The 20,526-nt window shown below is 52.8% G+C and overlaps 1 protein-coding gene across 1 annotated transcript in view; it reads left to right on the forward strand.

Annotated features, from left to right (window-relative positions):
- PBRM1 (polybromo 1) overlaps positions 1-20,526 on the forward strand; it is a 241,718-nt gene that overhangs the window by 96,700 nt on the left and 124,492 nt on the right. The window contains 1 exon segment of the mRNA XM_075321737.1: positions 1,904-2,045. Within this exon segment, the coding sequence (XP_075177852.1) occupies positions 1,904-2,045 (142 nt within the window).

Raw genomic sequence — 20,526 nt, forward strand, 5'->3', positions numbered from 1 at the left:
AGACATCTAGTCCTGTAATAATAATCTCCTGCAGATAAAACACTAATTTTATTGAAACAGTAACATACAGCCTAGTAAGTGACACTTCTCTGGAATTAGGGTCTCAGCCCCTACATCATGTTGCTCTCGGTTACATAGCAAAAACCTTTTGACAGATTCTCTTTTTTGATATATTTATTATAATTATTTTTTTTTTTTTTGCTGCTTGACCCATAAAGCAGCATTAAATACAGACAGACTTTCTTCTTACAGACAACTGTACTGCGGCTTTTAGAGAAAACATAATTTGTAGAATGAGTTGGGCTCAAGAGTTAGAGTCCGCTAGGCCTCTCCCTGCAGCTCCTCCTGGCCCAATTCATGATCCACAGGTCTTTGTCTTTTTTGTTCAGCCAATAGACGTCTCTTACAACTCCTATACGAGTGTATATAGAAGAATCCTTGTTTCGTGCACCCCATAGCTCTAAGTTAGAGGCTGGCAGCAGCTCTTTATCAGCAGCTTATGTTTTAGAGATCAAGAGAAACAATCGCTGAAATTCAGCAGGCCGGGTCTTTCTCTTCCCTGACATAAGACTGTCAGCTCATCCGCTGTTCCAGTATGTTTAGCTGACTTTTAGTCTGTGTATAGGGATCTTTACATGTCTTCCTGTACATGTTTTCACACTGTTTCCTCTGGGAGACCTGCCATGTTGATAATGGTATCTCATCTGCAGGGAGCGTTTTATAGAGCAAGAGGAGCTGATCAGATATACACTTATGTGGGAAAGGTTTACGTAATCGTTGATTTGTTTTGTTTTTTTCTTTTGTTCATTGAAATCCCTGGTGTTTTGTATGCATATGTCCATTGTGCAGAGCTACTCGATGACTGACAGTCTTTCCTGTACAGCGCATGCAGTGAGAACGGTCAGTCACTAGTGGCACCTCCCGCTGGACTCTTATACATGCAATCACCAGGGTTTTGAAGGAATAAAATATAATTTAGACTGAATATTTCCTTACAAACATATATGTAATTCTGCTCAGCTGTCCACAGATAAGACTGCATGTACAATGTAACAGGTTTCCTTTTAAGGAAATCTGTCAGCAGATTTTTGTTACCTTATCTGAGAGCAGCATGATATAGGGATAGAGATCCTGAATCCAACGATGTATCACTTACATTACTGGCTGCAGCCATTCAGACACAATCAGAATTATTACATTAAGCCATGCAGCAGAGCTGAGAGCTGTCCCTGCCCACACCAAGCTCTCTATAGACAGTGTACATTGTCAGTGAGCTGCCAGACTGCCATGCATAACAAAACAATCACTGATGTTGGGGAGACCAGCCAGAGAAAACACTGCCGGCAGCCAGCGAGGGCGCTCAAGACAGTGAAATCCTAGGTACATTGCCCCCTGGGAAATATGCAAATCAAAAAGGTCCATGGAGGGTACTCCAAACTGATGAGGGGCAATACCCCGAAATGGCTGTCTGTGGATGGATACCTGGCCTTGGTATTTCCCTTGTCATATCTTTAAACTTGTCAAAAAGTTGGATATTGACTAAAAGGGCCACTTAATATGGTGGTTATGGTGGTCTCCTAAAAAGAGTCACCCCTTGGCTGGGCCCTTCCCGGAGGGATATCTGGCTGGTTTCTGTGTTGAGACTCCTAACAGAGGCTCCATGGACCTTTTTGATTTGCAGACTGCCATGCATGTGATATTATAGACCGAGCAATGCTGCATAAACAAACCGCAAATAAACAGATTGGATTGTGACAAGACAGGCATCCCTGAATTCTCCGTTTTAACCCTTGCAGCATGCTATCTGCAGCTTACATAGCAAAAACCTGCTGACAGATTATTTTTAACGTATGTGCATTACCGCAACTACTAGTTACAGATGTCTTACATTGTTTGTTTGCAGAACTAAACTGAAGAACCAGGACTATGATAGTCTGGACCAGCTGGAGACCGACCTGAATATGATGTTTGAAAATGCAAAGCGTTACAATGTCCCCAACTCCGCAATTTACAAGCGGGTCTTCAAACTGCAGCAGCTGATGCAGGTAAGACCCCCGACATAGCACACCGATGGAAAGTATAAATGGTGAGATGAGCTGCAGACGCAGAGCCACGTGCCTGCCCACCGAGGCTGTCCGCACACGTGGCGGTCTGGGTTGCAAAATACATGCATTCTCGGTGTTGCGGCACAAACCCCAACTTGTACAGACACCGACGTGCTGCCGAAATCCGCAAATGTGCTGTTGTAAGCAGCCGGCCGTTATCTTGCGTGTTGTGTCTGGAACATATCGGATTATTTCCGCCGGTCACCGCCCGGATTGATTTTCTAATTGTTCAATCTTTGCGGACATAGAAGTGATCTCTGTTTCTGAAACGTGACAGATAATGCGATTGTGCTTTGTTTTAGAAAACTGCTGATCTAAATGGAAGGTGACGGCTTTGGTTTTATTTTCTCTCCTTTTATGTGTCTGACACCTACTTATGGGTTTTTGTATAGTGACTATTTTTTCTCTTTTTTGAGCGATTGTTCCTAATCTGTGTATTTTTTTTCAAGGGTATCTTAATATCTTAATCCAGAGAAATCTACAATTTCCACTATATGCAATGTGTCACTAAGCACTTTGCCACGCCCAGAGCACTTAAAGGGAACCTGTCACTGTTTTTTCGGCCTATAAGCTGCGGCTACCATCAGTGGGCTCTTATATACAGCATTCCAGAATACTGTATATAAGAGCCCAGACCGCTGTGTAGAACATAAAAAACACTTTATAATACTCACCTAAACCGGTCGCTATGGTGGATGTGGGTCAAATGGGCGTCTTTGTCCCCCGGTGCCGGCGCCTCCTCTTTCGGCCATCTTCATCCTCCTTCTGAAGCCTGTGTGCATGACGCGTCTGTTATACACAGTCGCCGGTCCCGCGCATGCGCACTACAATACCTTAATCTGTCCTGCTCGGGGCAGATCAAAGTGCGCCTGCTCAGGACCTGAATTCCGGCGAGTGTGTATGACACCGGACGCGTCATGTACCGTGGCTTCAGAAGGACGACCGAGGCGGCAACAAAGATGGCCAAAAGAGGCGGCGCCGGCATCTGAGGACGAAGACGCCCATTTGTCCCACATCCACCGCAGCGACCGGTTTAGGTGAGTATTATAAAGTGTTATGTTCTACACAGCGGCCTGGGCTCTTATATACAGCATGTTAGAATGCTGTATATAAGAGGCCAGTGATGGTGGCCGCAGCTTATACAGCAAAAAACTGATGACCGGTTCCCTTTAACAAACTCTGCCTCCTTGAGGATATTTGCATCCCTCGCGCCTTCTTCTCTGAGTGCCGGCCAGTAAATATAACGCTTGCATAGATCGTTGCTTTCCCACTTTTCCTGCGCATGCGATGCCCAGCCACACCGTACACCCAAACGAGCCTGGCACCCTCCGTGCGCCTCTTTTTGCCACACCGCGTGCCTGGACAGCGCATGCGCGGTAGGACAGTGAAGCCAATGACCTTAGCCCGGCACCTTGGTGCAAGGAAAGCGCTGATCTTCACAGATTTCTAGATTTTCTGGCTGACACCACTGACACATATGGATGGACATATATACAAATTTCATTGCAGATTGTTCCCTTTGTAATGCAAAGGGTGAAATCTGCAGCAAAATCTGCATCTATCACACCTGCAGTTATCCTGAAGATCCGCAGCACTGAAAAGCCAGTAAATATTTTTGGTAACTGATTTAAGGTACAAATGATCGAGGAAGTCATTAAAGGGGAAGATGGCGCTCTCCAGTTTCCTGGTATTGTGTCTAGGGGCAGAGTAGCAAGTCTGGGAGGTTCAGCCATAAAGAGCCTATGTGCACCGAGCAACTTTACCCACTTCCCTCCATCCGCCTTACATGTATAGTAGATGTTGGCTGCGTGTATGGAGTAGGTGCTGACTGTGTCATACAGTCGTCTCCTGCATCTAAAAAAAAGGGCCGCTCTGATTGCTGGTCTTTAAAGGACCTTTTACCTAAATTTTCATGCCGGAGACACAAAGTATTTGTGAAATAAAGGATTTTTTTTTCTTTAGCGTTCCTTTGGGAGACCCAGACCATGGGTGTTTAGCTTCTTCCTCCGGAGGACACACAAAGTACTACACTAAAAAGTGTAGCTCCTCCCTCTGAGCTTATACACCCCCTGACGAGCAGACTCAGCCAGTTTATCGCTTTGTGTTCAGGAGGCATACATCCACACATGCATTCTCATATGATTATTCCTTTTGGAACGAGATTGAAGAGTGGGGTCCACGTCTGGACCCCCGGCATGTCCCTTCTCACCCCACTGTGTCGGCGGTGTTGTAAGGTTGATTCCTAGGCTGGAGCCTTACATGCCGTGCTCCTTCACCATCCCTCATGGGCTCTGGCTTGAAGTGGGAGCCAGCACGGTCTCCATGCTTGGCAGGAGAACGGTCTCCATCCGCAGCCCTTCAGGACCCTGCTGGACCGGAGCACTCATCCCCAGGTACTTGGAACCCTGCGTCTCAGCAAGCTAAGTACCTGAGACGTTTTTATATTGGGGGTCCCTGTACTTTATTGTTGTGGGAGAGTGTGCTGATTGTGTTTTCTGACATTTCCGGCGGGTTCTCTGGCTGTCGCCTGAGAACCGCGCCAATGGTGCCTGCGCGCCGTCCGCTTCGCCGGAGGCCTAGTTTCGGTTTCACTGCCCTCGCATGTCACTCATGCAGAGGGACAGGCTCGGCTCCGCCCGGCGGCCGTTCTACACAGGGGAGGGACGCACCCCACTGCAGTGTGTGTCCCCTCCCCTGTAGGTCTCTTTGGCCCTCCAGATCCCGCTCCTCAAGCAAGCCCCGCCCCCTCTCTTCGCTCCGGCGGCCATTTTCTCAGCGTTCTCTCTGCGTTCAGTCATTGCAGCGCTGGTCTGCAGCATCTCTGCTGAGTTGCTGTGCTTGGGGGTCCGGGCTTCGGGATCTGGAGGGCACACAACAAGCGGTCTGGTAAGCCACAACCGGTCTCCGGTTGTGGACCTCTGTATATACTCTCTGGGGGTCATTCTCTGGCAGAGCCCCCACTCCAGCAGCATGTCTCACACGAGGAGCAAGGCTCCAAAGCTGTATTCAGTATGCACTGCATGTAGGCTCCTACTGCCTGAACCGAGCATATTCCCACATTGTGATGCCTGCTCTAACCTGGCGGTGCCTCAGCCTGGAGTCTCACCCCCAGGGGTCTCTCAGGCTGCTCCTGCTCCTGTGGCTGAACCCCCGGCTTGGGTAGAATCCTTTTCTAGGTCTATCTCCCAGTCCTTTGCTGACTCCATGGGACTTCTGTCCAGGACTTTGCTGAACATGCATCAGCCCCTTTCACAGGGTGCCTCTGCTGCTAGGGGTCTCTCAGGACCGGAGCTCACAGAGGATTCATCATCTGGTCCCAGACCCCGTCCTCCTGAGAAGAGACGCAGGGTTCCCTCTCCTTCCTCGTCCCGCGGCTCTGATTCAGGAGCTGACTCGCAGGACGAGGAGGATGCCTTTACGGGGGGCTCGGAGGTTAACTCCATGTACCCCATTGATCTGTCCGAAAGTGACTCAGATGTTAGTGATTTGATTGCGTCCATTAATTCTGTACTGGACCTCAATCCGCCAGTATCAGAGGAGCAACCCTCTCTGGCAGAAAAGCACCAGTTTACCTTGCCTAAGAGGACAAGGAGTGTGTTCTTTAACCACTCCAGTTTTCAGGCCACTGTGACCAAGCCCAGGGTCTGTCCTGACAAACGCTTCCCAAAGCGTGGTTCTGATGACCGCTTTCTCTTTCCACCTGAGGTGGTCAAGGAGTGGGCTCATTCCCCAAAGGTAGACCCCCCGGTGTCTAGACTCTCAGCCCAGACCGTTGTGTCGGTGGCTGATGGCACCTCCCTTAAGGATTCCACTGACCGCCAGATTGACCTTCTGGCCAAATCCGTATATGAAGCGGCGGGGGGCCTCGTTCTCCCCGACTTTTGCAGCAGTGTGGGCTCTCAAAGCCATCTCTGCTTCTCTAGACGGGATGCATTCCCTCGCCAGGGAATCTATGCCCGAAATGGTTACCTTAACTTCCCAAGCTTCAGCTTTTTCATCCTATGCCATGTCTGCCATGCTGGAGGCTTCTCACCGCACTGCGGTGGCTTCGGCTAATTCCCTCGCTATCCGCAGGATCTTGTGGCTTCGAGAGTGGAAGGCAGATGCTTCTTCAAAGAAGTACCTTGCTGGGCTCCCTTTTGCTGGGTCCCGGCTGTTCGGTGAACAGCTGGATGAAATTATTAAGGAAGCTACTGGCGGGAAGAGTACTTCCATGCCACAAACCAAAACCAGGAAACCTGTCCAGGGCAGGAATCAGTCGAGGTTTCGTTCCTTTCGTTCCTCCAACTGGTCGTCCTCAAAGCCCTCGGCCTCGTCCACTAACTCAGCCAAGGACCAGAAATCCAACTGGCGCCCAAAAGCGCGTCCACAGAAGACCGCAGGAGATGCTGCCGCCAAGGCAGCCTCCTCGTGACTATCTGTCCGCTCCAGCAACGTCCTTAGTCGGTGGCAGGCTCTCCCACTTTGGCGACGCGTGGTTTCAACACGTCTCCGATCAGTGGGTGCGGGATATAATCTCCCACGGCTACAGGATAGAATTCTCTTCCAGCCCGCCAAAGAGATTTTTTCTCTCAACTCCCCCCTGCTCCAAGGCCGCCGCCTTCTCACAGGCCGTGGCATCCTTGCAGGCCAACGGAGTAATTGTACCGGTTCCCGCCCGGGAACGGTTCAGAGGTTTCTACTCAAATCTCTTCCTAGTCCCCAAAAAGGACGGTTCCTTCCGGCCCATCCTGGATCTCAAGCTTCTCAACAAGCATGTTCAGGTGCGGCATTTTCGCATGGAGTCTCTGCGGTCAGTCATTGCATCAATGACCCAAGGGGATTTCCTGGCATCCATCGACATCAGAGATGCCTATCTGCATGTGCCAATTGCAGTTTCACACCAGCGTTGGCTACGTTTTGCAATCGGAGAGGAACATTTCCAATTCATGGCTCTCCCCTTCGGGTTGGCCACAGCTCCTCGGGTATTCACCAAGGTCATGGCAGCAGTGATTGCGGTCCTGCACCTACAGGGGTTGGCAGTGATCCCTTACCTGGACGACCTTCTAGTCAAGGCTTCATCCTGCGTGGACTGTCAGCGGAGTGTCTCGCTCACTCTCGCCACTCTAACCCAATTCGGGTGGCTTGTCAATCTGCCCAAATCTACTCTGACTCCGACCCAGAGGCTCACGTACCTGGGGATGCAGTTTGAGACTCTGCCGGCACTTGTGAAGTTGCTCTTAGTCAAACAGCAGTCCCTCCAACTGGCGGTGCGCTCTCTGCTGAGGCCCCGCCGTTATTCCCTCAGGCGCCTGATGCAGGTGCTGGGTCAAATGGTGGCGTCAATGGAGGCTGTTCCCTTTGCCCAGTTCCATCTGCGTCCCCTGCAGCTGGACATTCTCCGCTGTTGGGACAAGCGGCCTTCCTCCTTGCACAGGTTAGTGGCTCTGTCGCCACAGACCAGGAGCTCTCTTCAGTGGTGGCTTCGGCCCCTCTCTCTGTCCCAGGGGCGCTCCTTCCTGGCCCCGTCCTGGGTGATCCTCACCACGGATGCCAGTCTATCCGGCTGGGGAGCGGTATGTCTCCACCACCGAGCGCAGGGCACTTGGACTCCGTCCGAGTCAGCCCTTTCGATCAATGTGTTGGAAACCAGAGCCGTGCTTCTGGCTCTCCTAGCTTTTCACCACCTGTTGGCGGGCAGGCACATTCGAGTCCAGTCAGACAGCGCGACAGCGGTTGCCTACATCAATCACCAAGGCGGGACACACAGCCGCCTGGCAATGTTGGAGGTACAACGCATCCTTCAATGGGTGGAGGACTCCAAGTCCACCATATCCGCAGTCCACATCCCAGGCGTGGAAAACTGGGAGGCAGATTATCTCAGCCGTCAAACCGTGGACAGTGGCGAGTGGTCCCTGCACCCGGCAGTTTTTCAGTCAATCTGCCGCAAATGGGGCACTCCGGATGTGGACCTAATGGCATCCCGTCACAACAAAGTTCCCGTTTACGTGGCTCGCTCCCACGACCCTCAGGCATTCGCCGCGGACGCTCTGATTCAAGACTGGTCCCAGTTTCGTCTGTCCTACGTGTTTCCCCCTCTAGCTCTCTTGCCCAGAGTCCTGCGCAAGATCAGAATGGAGGGCCGTCGAGTCATCCTCATTGCTTCGGACTGGCCCAGGCGAGCTTGGTACCCAGATCTGCTCCATCTGTCCGTAGAGGTGCCGTGGCATCTCCCGGACCGTCCAGACCTTCTCTCACAAGGTCCGTTTTTCCGCCTGAATTCTGCGGCTCTCAAATTGACGGCGTGGCTCTTGAGTCCTGGATCTTGACGGCTTCTGGTATTCCTCCGGAAGTCATCTCCACTATGACTCGGGCCCGTAAGTCTTTCTCCGCCAAGATCTATCACAGGACTTGGAAAATTTTCCTGTCCTGGTGTCGCTCTTCCGGCCATCCTCCTTGGCCATTCTCCTTGCCGACCCTTCTGTCCTTTCTACAGTCCGGTCTGCAGCTGGGACTGTCCCTCAACTCTCTCAAGGGACAAGTGTCAGCTCTGTCAGTGCTGTTCCAGCGGCGTCTCGCCCGGTTGGCTCAGGTCCGCACCTTCATGCAGGGCGCGTCTCACATCATTCCGTCTTACCGGCGGCCCTTGGATCCCTGGGACCTCAATTTGGTTCTCACGGTTTTGCAGAAACCCCCCTTTGAGCCTCTTAGGCTCTGTGCGCACTAGAAATGTGAAGTTTCTCAAGAAAATTTCTTGAGAAACTTCTGGGAGTGGAAGATTTCCGCACCTGCGGAAAAATCCGCGGCAAAAACGCATGCGGATTTGCCGCGGATTTGCCGCGGATTTGCCGTGGATTTACCGCGGATTTACCGCAGGTTGCTCCCTGCGGTTTTGCAATAAATAATATAGATAATCGATAGACAGATAAGGCTGCTTTCACACCTCCGGCTTGAGCTCTGCGGCTCAATCCGGCTGTGCAAGCTATGCAACGGATGCGGTGAAAACACCGCATCCTTTGCATAAGTTTTTCCCATGCGGCCCGTCCGGTTTTTGCCGCTTGCGGCATGCTGCTGAGCATGCGCAGTGGCAAAAACCGCATGCGGCGGCCGGATGTTGTTATTGCCGCATCGCGCCGCATCCGGCCGCCATAGGCATGCATTGAAAAATGTGCCGCATCGGCCGAATGCGGCGCGATGCGGTTTTTTTTGCCGCACGAAAAAACGTGCTAGGCAACGTTCCATCCGGCCGCCGCATTGGCTAAATCTGCCGCATGCGGGAAAAACCGGATGGAACGCAAGAAGCCGAAGCGCTGCGCTCTAAAACGCCACGTGCGCACGGCCCCTGCACAATCTCCATAGACTGTGCAGGGGACGCAGGACGCATGCAGTTACGCTGCGCTACGAAGCGCAGCGTAACTGCATGTATTTACGCAACGTGCGCACATAGCCTAAAGGGTGCTTAGCCTTGTATTTAGCCATAAAATAAATTAAATAATTAAAAAAAAAACGACGTGAGGTCCCCCCATCTTTTGTAGCCAGCTAGGGTAAAGCAGACGGCTGCAGCCTGCTAACCACAGCTGGCAGCTTCACCTTGGCTGGTAATCCAAAATAGAGGGCACCCCACGCTGTTATTTTACATTAAATGAAGGGAATTTTGTTACTTACCGTAAATTCCTTTTCTTCTAGCTCTTATTGGGAGACCCAGACGATTGGGGTATAGCTACTGCCCTCTGGAGGCCACACAAAGCACTACATTAAAAGTGCAAGGCCCCTCCCCCTCTGGCTATACCCCCCCCGTGGTATCACGGGTTCTCCAGTTTTAGTGCCAAAGCAAGAAGGAGGAAGCCAATAACTGGTTTAAACAAATTAACTCCGAATAACATCGGAGAACTGAAAAACCGTTCAACATGAACAACATGTGTACCCGCAAACAACAAAAAAACATCCCGAAGGACAACAGGGCGGGTGCTGGGTCTCCCAATAAGAGCTAGAAGAAAAGGAATTTACGGTAAGTAACAAAATTCCCTTCTTCTTCAGCGCTCTATTGGGAGACCCAGACGATTGGGACGTCCAAAAGCTGTCCCTGGGTGGGTAAAGAAATACCTCATGTTAGAGCTGCAAAACAGCCCTCCCCTACGGGGGTGTCACTGCCGCCTGCAGGACTCTTCTACCTAAGCTGGCATCCGCCGAAGCATAGGTATGCACCTGATAATGCTTGGTGAAAGTGTGCAGACTGGACCAGGTAGCTGCCTGGCACACCTGTTGAGCCGAAGCCTGGTGACGTAATGCCCAGGACGCACCCACGGCTCTGGTTGAGTGGGCTTTTAGCCCTGAAGGAACCGGAAGCCCCGCAGAACGGTAGGCCTCTAGAATTGGTTCTTTGATCCATCGAGCCAGGGTGGCTTTAGAAGCCTGCAACCCCTTGCGCGGACCAGCGACAAGGACAAAAAGTGCATCGGCACGGCGCATGGGCGCCGTGCGGGAAATGTAGATTCTGAGTGCTCTCACCAGATCTAGCAAACGTAAGTCCTTTTCATACCGGTGAACCGGATGAGGACAAAACGAAGGCAAGGATATATCCTGATTAAGATGAAAAGAGGATACGACCTTAGGGAGAAACTCCGGAATAGGGCGCAGCACTACCTTGTCCTGGTGGAACACCAGGAAGGGAGCCTTGGATGACAGAGCTGCCAGCTCAGACACTCGCCGAAGCGATGTGATCGCAACAAGAAACGCCACTTTCTGTGACAGCCGAGAAAAGGAAACTTCCTTCAGAGGCTCGAAGGGCGGCTTCTGGAGAGCAACTAGTACCCTGTTCAGATCCCATGGATCTAACGGCCGCTTGTACGGGGGCACAATATGACAGACCCCCTGCAGGAACGTGCGCACCTTAGAAAGACGTGCTAGACGCTTCTGAAAAAACACGGATAGTGCCGAAACTTGCCCTTTAAGGGAGCTGAGCGACAAGCCCTTTTCTAACCCCGATTGCAGGAAGGAAAGAAACTTGGGCAATGCAAATGGCCAGGGAGACACTCCCTGAGCAGAGCACCAGGATAAGAAAATCTTCCACGTTCTGTGGTAGATCTTAGCCGAATTCGACTTTCTAGCTTGTCTCATTGTGGCAACGACTCCTTGAGATAATCCTGCAGATGCTAGGATCCAGGACTCAATGGCCACACAGTCAGGTTCAGGGCCGCAGAATTCTGATGGAAAAACGGCCCTTGGGACAGTAAGTCTGGTCGGTCTGGCAGTGACCACGGTCGACCGATCGTGAGATGCCACAGATCCGGATACCACGACCTCCTCGGCCAGTCTGGAGCGACGAGTATGATGCGGCTGCACTCGGATCTGATCTTGCGTAGCACTCTGGGCAAGAGCGCCAGAGGCGGAAACACGTATGGGAGCTGAAACTGCGACCAATCTTGAACCAAGGCGTCTGCCGCCAGAGCTCTTTGATCGCGCGACCTCGCCATGAATGTCGGGACCTTGTTGTTGTGCCGGGATGCCATTAGGTCGACGTCCGGCACTCCCCAGCGGCGACAGATTTCCTGAAACACGTCCGGGTGAAGGGACCATTCCCCTGCGTCCATGCCCTGGCGACTGAGGAAGTCTGCTTCCCAGTTTTCTACGCCTGGGATGTGAACCGCGGATATGGTGGATGCTCTGTCCTCCACCCACATTAGAATGCGCCGGACTTCTTGGAAGGCTTGCCGACTGCGCGTCCCTCCTTGGTGGTTGATGTATGCCACCGCTGTGGAGTTGTCCGATTGGATTCGGATCTGCTTTCCTTCCAGCCACTGTTGGAAGGCCAGTAGAGCAAGATACACTGCTCTGATCTCCAGAACATTGATCTGAAGGGTGGACTCCTGCGGAGTCCACGTCCCCTGAGCCCTGTGGTGGAGAAATACTGCTCCCCACCCTGACAGACTCGCATCTGTCGTGACTACTGCCCAGGATGGGGGCAGGAAGGATCTTCCCTGAGACAATGAGGTGGGAAGGAGCCACCATTGTAGGGAGTCCTTGGCCGTCTGGGAAAGCGAGACTTTCCTGTCCAGGGACGTTGACTTCCCGTCCCATTGGCGGAGAATGTCCCATTGAAGTGGGCGCAGATGAAACTGCGCAAAGGGAACTGCTTCCATGGCTGCCACCATCTTCCCTAGGAAATGCATGAGGCGCCGCAAGGGATGCAACTGGCCCTGCAGAAGAGAATGCACCCCTGTCTGTAGTGACCGCTGCTTGTTCAGCGGAAGCTTCACTATCGCTGCTAGAGTATGAAACTCCATGCCAAGATACGTTAGTGATTGAGTCGGTGATAGGATCGACTTTGGAAAGTTGATGATCCATCCGAAAGACTGTAGGGTCTCCAGCGTAGCATTCAGGCTGTGCTGACATGCCTCTTGAGAGGGAGCTTTGACCAATAAATCGTCTAGGTAAGGGATCACCGAGTGTCCCTGAGAGTGCAAGACTGCTACCACCGCCGCCATGACCTTGGTGAAGACCCGTGGGGCTGTTGCCAGACCAAATGGCAGAGCTACGAACTGAAAATGGTCGTCTCCTATCACAAAACGTAGAAAACGTTGATGTTCTGTAGCAATTGGCACGTGGAGATAAGCATCTTTGATGTCTATTGAGGCAAGGAAGTCTCCTCTGGACATTGAGGCAATGACAGAACGCAGGGTTTCCATCCGGAACTTCCTGGCGTGCACATGTTTGTTGAGCCGTTTTAGGTCCAGAACAGGACGGAACGAGCCGTCCTTTTTTGGAACCACAAAGAGATTGGAGTAAAACCCTTGCCCTTGTTCCTGAGGAGGGACTGGGATCACCACTCCTTCCGCTCTTAGGGAGCCCACCGCCTGCAGCAGAGCATCTGCTCGGTCTGGATGTGGGGAGGTTCTGAAGAACCGAGCTGGAGGACGAGAATTGAACTCGATTCTGTACCCGCGAGACAAAATGTCCGTCACCCACCGGTCTTTGACCTGTGACATCCAAATGCCGGAAAAGCGGGAGAGCCTGCCCCCGACCGGCGATGCGGAGGGAGGGGGCTGGAAGTCATGAGGTAGCCGCTTTGGAAGCGGTACCTCCATTTGCTTTCTTGGGGTGCGTGTGAGCCCGTCACGAATCTGAGTTTCTTTGCGTCCTCTGAGTCCCTTTGGACGAGGTAAATGGTGTCTTGCCCGAACCTCGAAAGGACTGAAACCTCTGCTGCCACTTTTTCTGCTGAGGTTTGGTTGTTCTGGGTTGTGGTAAAGAGGAGTCTTTACCCTTAGACTGCTTAATGATATCAGCCAATGGCTCGCCAAACAGTCTATCTCTAGATAAAGGCAAACTGGTTAAACATTTTTTGGAACCAGCATCTGCTTTCCAGTCCTTTAACCACAAGGCTCTGCGCAAAACTACCGAATTGGCGGACGCCATTGAGGTGCGACTGGTAGATTCTAGGACCGCATTGATAGCGTAAGACGCAAACGCCGACATCTGCGTGGTAAGGTGCGCCACTTGCGGCACTGCTGGATGTATGATAGCATCCACTTTTGCTAAGCCAGCTGAAATAGCCTGGAGTGCCCATACGGCTGCGAATGCCGGAGCAAACGACGCGCCGATAGCTTCATAGACAGATTTTAACCAAAGGTCCATCTGTCTGTCATTGGCATCTTTAAGTGAAGCGCCATCCTCCACTGCAACTATGGACCTAGCTGCGAGTTTGGAAATCGGGGGGTCTACCTTTGGACACTGTGTCCAGCGCTTGACCACCTCAGGGGGGAAAGGGAAACGCGTATCTTTAGATCGTTTAGAGAAACGCCTTTCTGGGTGAGCGTCGTGCTTCTGGATTGATTCTCTGAAGTCAGCGTGATCCAACAAAGCACTCAATTTACGCTTGGGATAAAGGAAACGAAACTTCTCCTGCTCCGCAGCCGCCTCTTCTGCTGAAGGGGCTGGGGGAGAAATATCCAACAGCCTATTGATGGCTGAGATAAGGTCGTTTACCATGGCATCCCCATCAGGGGTATCCAGGTTGAGAGGGGTTCCAGGAATGGATTCCTGATCACTCTCATCAGACACATCACAGGGAGACTGATTGCGCTGAGACCCTGAGCAGTGTGATGACGTCGAGGGTCTTTCCCAGCGAGCTCGCTTAGGGTGGCTGGGGCTATCATCTGAGTCATAATCCTCGGCCTGTGAAGCCGGGGACCCCCCTGTGGGCTGGATTAATTCCAAGTGAGGGGGACCTGAGGACAGAGGCCTCGCCGTGCCCAAAGACTGAGCCCCATGCATAGATTGCAAGGTTTCAAGGATTTTTGCCATAGAGACAGACATATTATCAGCAAAAACTGCAAAGTCTGTCCCTGTCACCGGGGCAGGACTTACAGGCGTCTCAGCCTGGGTCACTCTCCCTCCTGACTCCGGCTGGCGAAGCAGCACCGGGTCGGAGCATTGCACACAATGGGGGTCATCGGAGCCTGCTGGTAGATTAGCCCCACATGCAGCACCCGCAGTATACACAGCCCTAGCCTTGGCAGCCTTGCGTTTTGAGGATGGCATGTTGTTGCTTCCACAGAGTGATCTGGGAGATGCAGCCAGAAGCGACCTCAAAGTGCAAGAAATACAATATCTCTATATCCTACACAGTACACCGATACACCGTGAGGCACTAGAGGGACCAGCACAGAAAAATCGCTTACCGCCCGCTTAAAAAGCGGGTGTGTGGTCGCCAGATAGCCCCTAGTCCAGGTCTCCCAGAGCCTTGCGTCCTTCCTCCAGCCAGACTGCATGTAATGGCTGCCGGCGTCCTGAGAGAGAAGGGGGGCGGGCCCTGGGCGTTCCTGGCTAAGAGCGGGAAGCCTGCTTCCCTCTGTGCCTAGTGTGAGGGCTGGAGCATGTAAATCAGGCTCCAGCCCTCGTCGCTGCTAGCGAACAGCGTCTCTCCCCTACCCTGAATGACAGGGTGGGGGCGGGAACGAATCGGAGCTGCCGGCGTCCTAGGCCCAAAAAGCCGGGGACTCAATTTATAACCGCCGCCGCCGTAAAAGCGCGGACGGCGGATCCCCGGCGCACCACAAGTCACAGCAGCGCCGCCCGGTCCAGAGGGGGTCGGCGCTGCGTTCCCATACACAAACAATCCCCCAGTAATCTGTAGGGACACAAACTCCAACGTTGCGGTCCCCGGCGCACTACAACACCCAGCCAGCCCGGAGTGTGTCTGTGCCTGCCGGGGACACAGAGTACCTGTATGATGCAGGGCCTTGTCCCTGATTGTACTCCTGCTCCGTATCCATCAGGTGCTATGGGTCTGTGGATGGAGCCCGGCGTCAGAGCTTAGAGGCCGGCAGGATCCCACTTCCACAGAGCCCTACAAGGGGATGTGGAAGGAAAACAGCATGTGGGGCTCCAGCCCCTGTACCAGCAATAGGTACCTCAACCTTACAACACCATCCACGGGTGAGAAGGGAGCATGCTGGGGGCCCTATATGGGCCCTCTTTTCTTCCATCCGAAATAGTCAGCAGCTACTGCTGACTAAAATCTGTGGAGCTATGCATGGAATGTCTGACCTCCTTCGCACACAAAGCTAAAACTGGAGAACCCGTGATACCACGGGGGGGGTATAGCCAGAGGGGGAGGGGCCTTGCACTTTTAATGTAGTGCTTTGTGTGGCCTCCAGAGGGCAGTAGCTATACCCCAATCGTCTGGGTCTCCCAATAGAGCGCTGAAGAAAAATAATTTAAAACAAAAAACGTGGGGTCCCCCCAAATTGGATCACCAGCCAAGGTAAAGCGGACAGCTGTGGTCTGGTATTCTCAGACTAGGGAGGTCCACTGTTATTGGACACTCCCCAGCCTAAAAATAGCAGGCCGCAGCCGCCCCAGAAGTGGCGCATCCATTAGACATGCCAATCCTGGCGCTTCGCCCCAGCTCATCCCGCGCCCTGGTGCGTTGGCAAACGAGGTAATATATGGGGTTGATGCCAGATGTGTAATGTCACCTGGCATCAAGCCCTGGGGTTGGTGAGGTCAGGCGTCTATCAGATACCAGACATCACAAACCCAGTCAGTAAGAAATAAAAAATAGACAACAAAAAAAGTTTTATTTGAAAAAACACTCCCCAAAACATTCCCTCTTTAACCAATTTATTGAAAAGAACAATCAATTCCATGTCCGGCGTAATCCAATAATGGGGTGGGGGGCACGGCGATACATACCATAGTCGCTGTCCCAGTCAATGAAGAACAGAATGTTCCCCATTGGCTGGGAGAGCAATGCAGTGACCTGAGCTAACATCAATAGGTCAGCCCAGGTCACTGCAGGGGATGCCGAGCGCTGCCATCAGGAGCATAGATGAGATCATTACCTTCTGTGATCATCTCCTGTACTGCTGACGTCAGCGCTGTCACTGACTTCTATGCCCGCCGCGTTGTCAGAAGTATCGCGAGAGCCCGTGACGTCACCGCTAGTGACAGTCTCGGGCCGCTCGCGAGATGGGCATAGACATCAGTGACAGCGCTGACGTCAGGAGGCAGGAGATCGTCACAGCAGGTAATGATCTCACCTCCTGACAGCAGCGATCGTCACCCCGCGGCTGCCCGCACTGCAGGGTGTCAGTGTCTGCCTGCGCTGCCGCGTGACAGGCTGCTGACACTGCGGGCAGACACTGACACCCTGCAGTGCAGGCAGCCGCGAGGCCGGAGCGGGACACAGACTGCACGGGCACCTGGAGGTCGCACGGAAGCGCTTCTGTGCGGCGTCCAGGGAGTGTGACGTCTGTGTCCTGCTCCGCTTCCTCTTCCTGGCATAATGACATCGCTTCCTGCAAAACCGCAGGCAGCGATGAGCATTACCGCAGGTAAATCGCGGCCATTCCGGTGGTATACCGCACATCAATGCTACCTGCGGTATACCCCCGGAATTTCTGTGGAAATAATGAACATGCTCATTTTCTCAAGAAATTTTCTCGAGAAATTCTTCTCAAGGAAATTTCTTGAGAAAAATCCGCACAGTGCGCACAGCTATTTTTTTTTATCATAGGGTTTGCTGGGAAATGTCTGCACAAAGATTGCAGACATTTCTCAAGAAATTTCTGCAGCAAATCCGCGGGTAAATCCGCAGGCAAAACGGCCTAGTGCGCACAGAGCCTTAGGGAGGTTTCTTTGTTTCGTCTTTCACAGAAAGTGGTCTTTCTGGTGGCCATAACTTCCCTCAGGAGAGTCTCCGATTTGGCTGCACTCTCTTCGGAGTCACCTTTTTTGTTTTTTCATCAAGACAAGGTGGTTCTCCGTCCGACTCCGGACTTTCTTCCTAAGGTGGTCTCTCCTTTCCACCTTAACCAGGACATTACCCTACCTTCCTTTTGTCCGGCTCCTGTTCATCGCTTTGAAAAAGCGCTGCATACTCTGGATCTGGTGCGTGCTCTCCGGATCTATCTGTCTCGCACCGCTGCTCTTAGGCGGTGCACTTCTCTTTTCTTTATCGTTCCTATGGGAGACCCAGACATTGGGTGTATAGCTTCTGCCTCCGGAGGACACACAAAGTACTACACTAAAAAGTGTAGCTCCTCCCTCTGAGCATATACACCCCCTGGATAACAAGATCTAGCCAGTTCATTGCTTTGTGTTTAGGAGGCACACATCCACACATGCATTCTCATCTGATTTTTCATTTTTGGAAAGTTTTTGAAGAAAAGCGGGTCCAATCCTGGACTCCCGGCATGTCCCTTCTCAAACCACTGTGTCGGCGGTGCTGTTAAGGTTGATTTACAAGGCTGGAGCCTTACATGCCGCGCTCCTTCACCATCCCTCGGGCTCTGGCTTGAAGTGGGAGCCAGCACGGTTCTCCCTGCTTTGCAGGAGGCCGGTCTCCATCCGCAGCCCTTCAGGATCCTGCTGGACGGAGCACTCATCCCCAGGGACTTGGAACCCTGCGTCTCAGCAAGCTAAGTACCTGAGACGTTTATATTCGGGGGGTCCCGGTACTTTATTATGGTGGGAGAGTGTGCTGTGTAACTTTTGTGACATTTCCGGCCGGTTCTCTGGCTGTCGCCTGAGAACCGCGCCGATGGTGCCTGCGCGCCGGCCGCATCGCTTAAATTTAGGCCCCGGCTTCGCCGGAGGCCTACTTTCGATTTCACTGCCCTCGCATGTCAATCATGCAGAGGGACAGTGCGGCTCCGCCCAGCAGCCGTTCGGCACAGGGGAGGGACACTCCTCTCTGAGTACATGTCCCCTCCCCTGTAAATCTCCTTGGCCCTCCAGATCCCGCTCTCAGAGCAGGTCCCGCCCCCTCTCCTCGCTCCGGCGCCATTTTCTCAGCGTTTTTTCTCTGGATCAGCGCTGGCTGCAGCATCCCTGCTAAGCTGCTTGTGGGTCCAGGCTATTGGATCTGGAGGGCACACAAACGGGCTGGTAAGCCACAACCTCCGGTTGTGGACCTTCTTATATACTCTCTGGGGGTCATTCTGGCTCAGAGCCCCCACTTCAGCAGCATGTCTCACACGAGGAGCAAGGCTGCAAGGCTGTACTCAATATGCACTGCATGTAAGCTCATACTGCCTGAACCGAGCACATATCCACATTGTGATGCCTGCTCTAACCTGACAATGCCTCAGCCTGAAATCGCACCCACAGTGGTCCCTCCGGCTGCTCCTGCTCCTGTGGCTGAACCCCCGGCTTGGGTAGAATCCTTATCTAGGTCTATCACCCAGTCTTTTGCCGACTCCATGGGACAGCTGTCCCGGACTTTGCTGAGCATGCATCAGCCCCCTTCTCAGGGCGCCTCTGCGGTTAGGGCCCTCTCAGCGGAGCTCACAGAGGATTCCTCATCTGGTCCCAGACCCCGTCCTCCTAAAAGGAGACGCAGGGTTCCCTCTCCTTCCTCGTCCCAAGGCTCTGATTCACGAGCTGACTCGCAGGACGAGGAGGATCCCTTTACTGGGGGCTCGGACGCTACCTCCATGTGCCCCATTGATCTGTCCGAAAGTGACGCAGATGTTAGTGATTTGATTGCGTCCATTAATTCTGTACTGGACCTCAATCTGCCAGTATCAGAGGAGCAACCCTCTCTGGCAGAAAAGCACCAGTTTACCTTGCCTAAGAGGACAAGAGTGTGTTCTTTAACCACTCCAGTTTTCAGGCCGCTGTGACCAAGCCCAGGGCCTGTCCTGACAAACGCTTCCCAAAGCGTGGTTCTGATGACCGTTTTCCCTTTCCACCTGAGGTGGTCAAGGAGTGGGCTCATTCACCAAAGGTAGACCCCCGGTGTCTCGACTCTCAGCCCGGACCGTTGTATCAGTGGCTGATGGCACCTCTCTTAAGGATTCCACTGACCGCCAGGTTGACCTTCTGGCCAAATCTGTATATGAGGCGGCAGGGGCCTCGTTCTCCCCATCTTTTGCAGCAGTGTGGGCTCTCAAAGCCATCTCTGCTTCTCTAGAGGAGATGCATTCCCTCACGAGGGAATCTATGTCCGAAATGGTTGCCTTAACTTCCCAAGCTTCAGCTTTTTCATCCTATGCCATGTCTGCCATGCTGGAGGCTTCTCACCGCACTGCGGTGGCTTCGGCTAATTCCCTCGCTATCCGCAGGATCTTGTGGCTTCGAGAGTGGAAGGCAGATGCTTCTTCAAAGAAGTACCTTGCTGGGCTCCCTTTTGCTGGATCCAGGCTATTCGGTGAACAACTGGATGAAATTATTAAGGAGGCTACTGGCGGGAAGAGTACTTCCATGCCACAAACTAAAACCAGGAAACCTGCCCATAGTAGGAACCAGTCGAGGTTTCGTTCCTTTCGTTCCTCCAACTGGTCATCCTCTAAGCCCTCGGCCTCGTCCACTAACTCAGCCAAGGACCAAAAATCCAACTGGCGCACAAAGGCGCGTCCACAGAAGTCCGCACTAGCTGCTGCCACTAAGGCAGCCTCCTCTTGACTATCTGGCCGCGCCAGCAACGTCCTTAGTCGGTGGCAGGCTCTCCCACTTTGGCGACGTGTGGTTTCAACACGTCTCCGATCAGTGGGTGAGGGATATCATCTCCCACGGCTACAGGATAGAATTCTCTTCCAGCCCGCCAAACAGATTTTTTCTGTCAACTCCCCCCTGCTCCAAGGCCGCCGCCTTCTCTCAGGCCGTGGCATCCTTGCAGGCCAACGGAGTAATTGTACCGGTTCCCGCCCGGGAACGGTTCAGAGGTTTCTACTCAAATCTCTTCCTAGTCCCCAAAAAGGACGGTTCCTTCCGGCCCATCCTGGATCTCAAGCTTCTCAACAAGCATGTTCAGGTGCAGCATTTTCGCATGGAGTCTCTGCGATCAGTCATTGCCTCAATGACCCAAGGAGATTTCCTGGCATCCATCGACATCAGAGATGCCTATCTGCATGTGCCAATTGCAGTTTCACACCAGCGTTGGCTACGTTTTGCAATCGGAGAGGAACATTTCCAATTCGTGGCTCTCCCCTTCGGG

Source organism: Anomaloglossus baeobatrachus, chromosome 8 (genome assembly GCF_048569485.1).
Source record: "Anomaloglossus baeobatrachus isolate aAnoBae1 chromosome 8, aAnoBae1.hap1, whole genome shotgun sequence".
Classification (NCBI taxonomy): Eukaryota; Metazoa; Chordata; class Amphibia; order Anura; family Aromobatidae; genus Anomaloglossus; species Anomaloglossus baeobatrachus.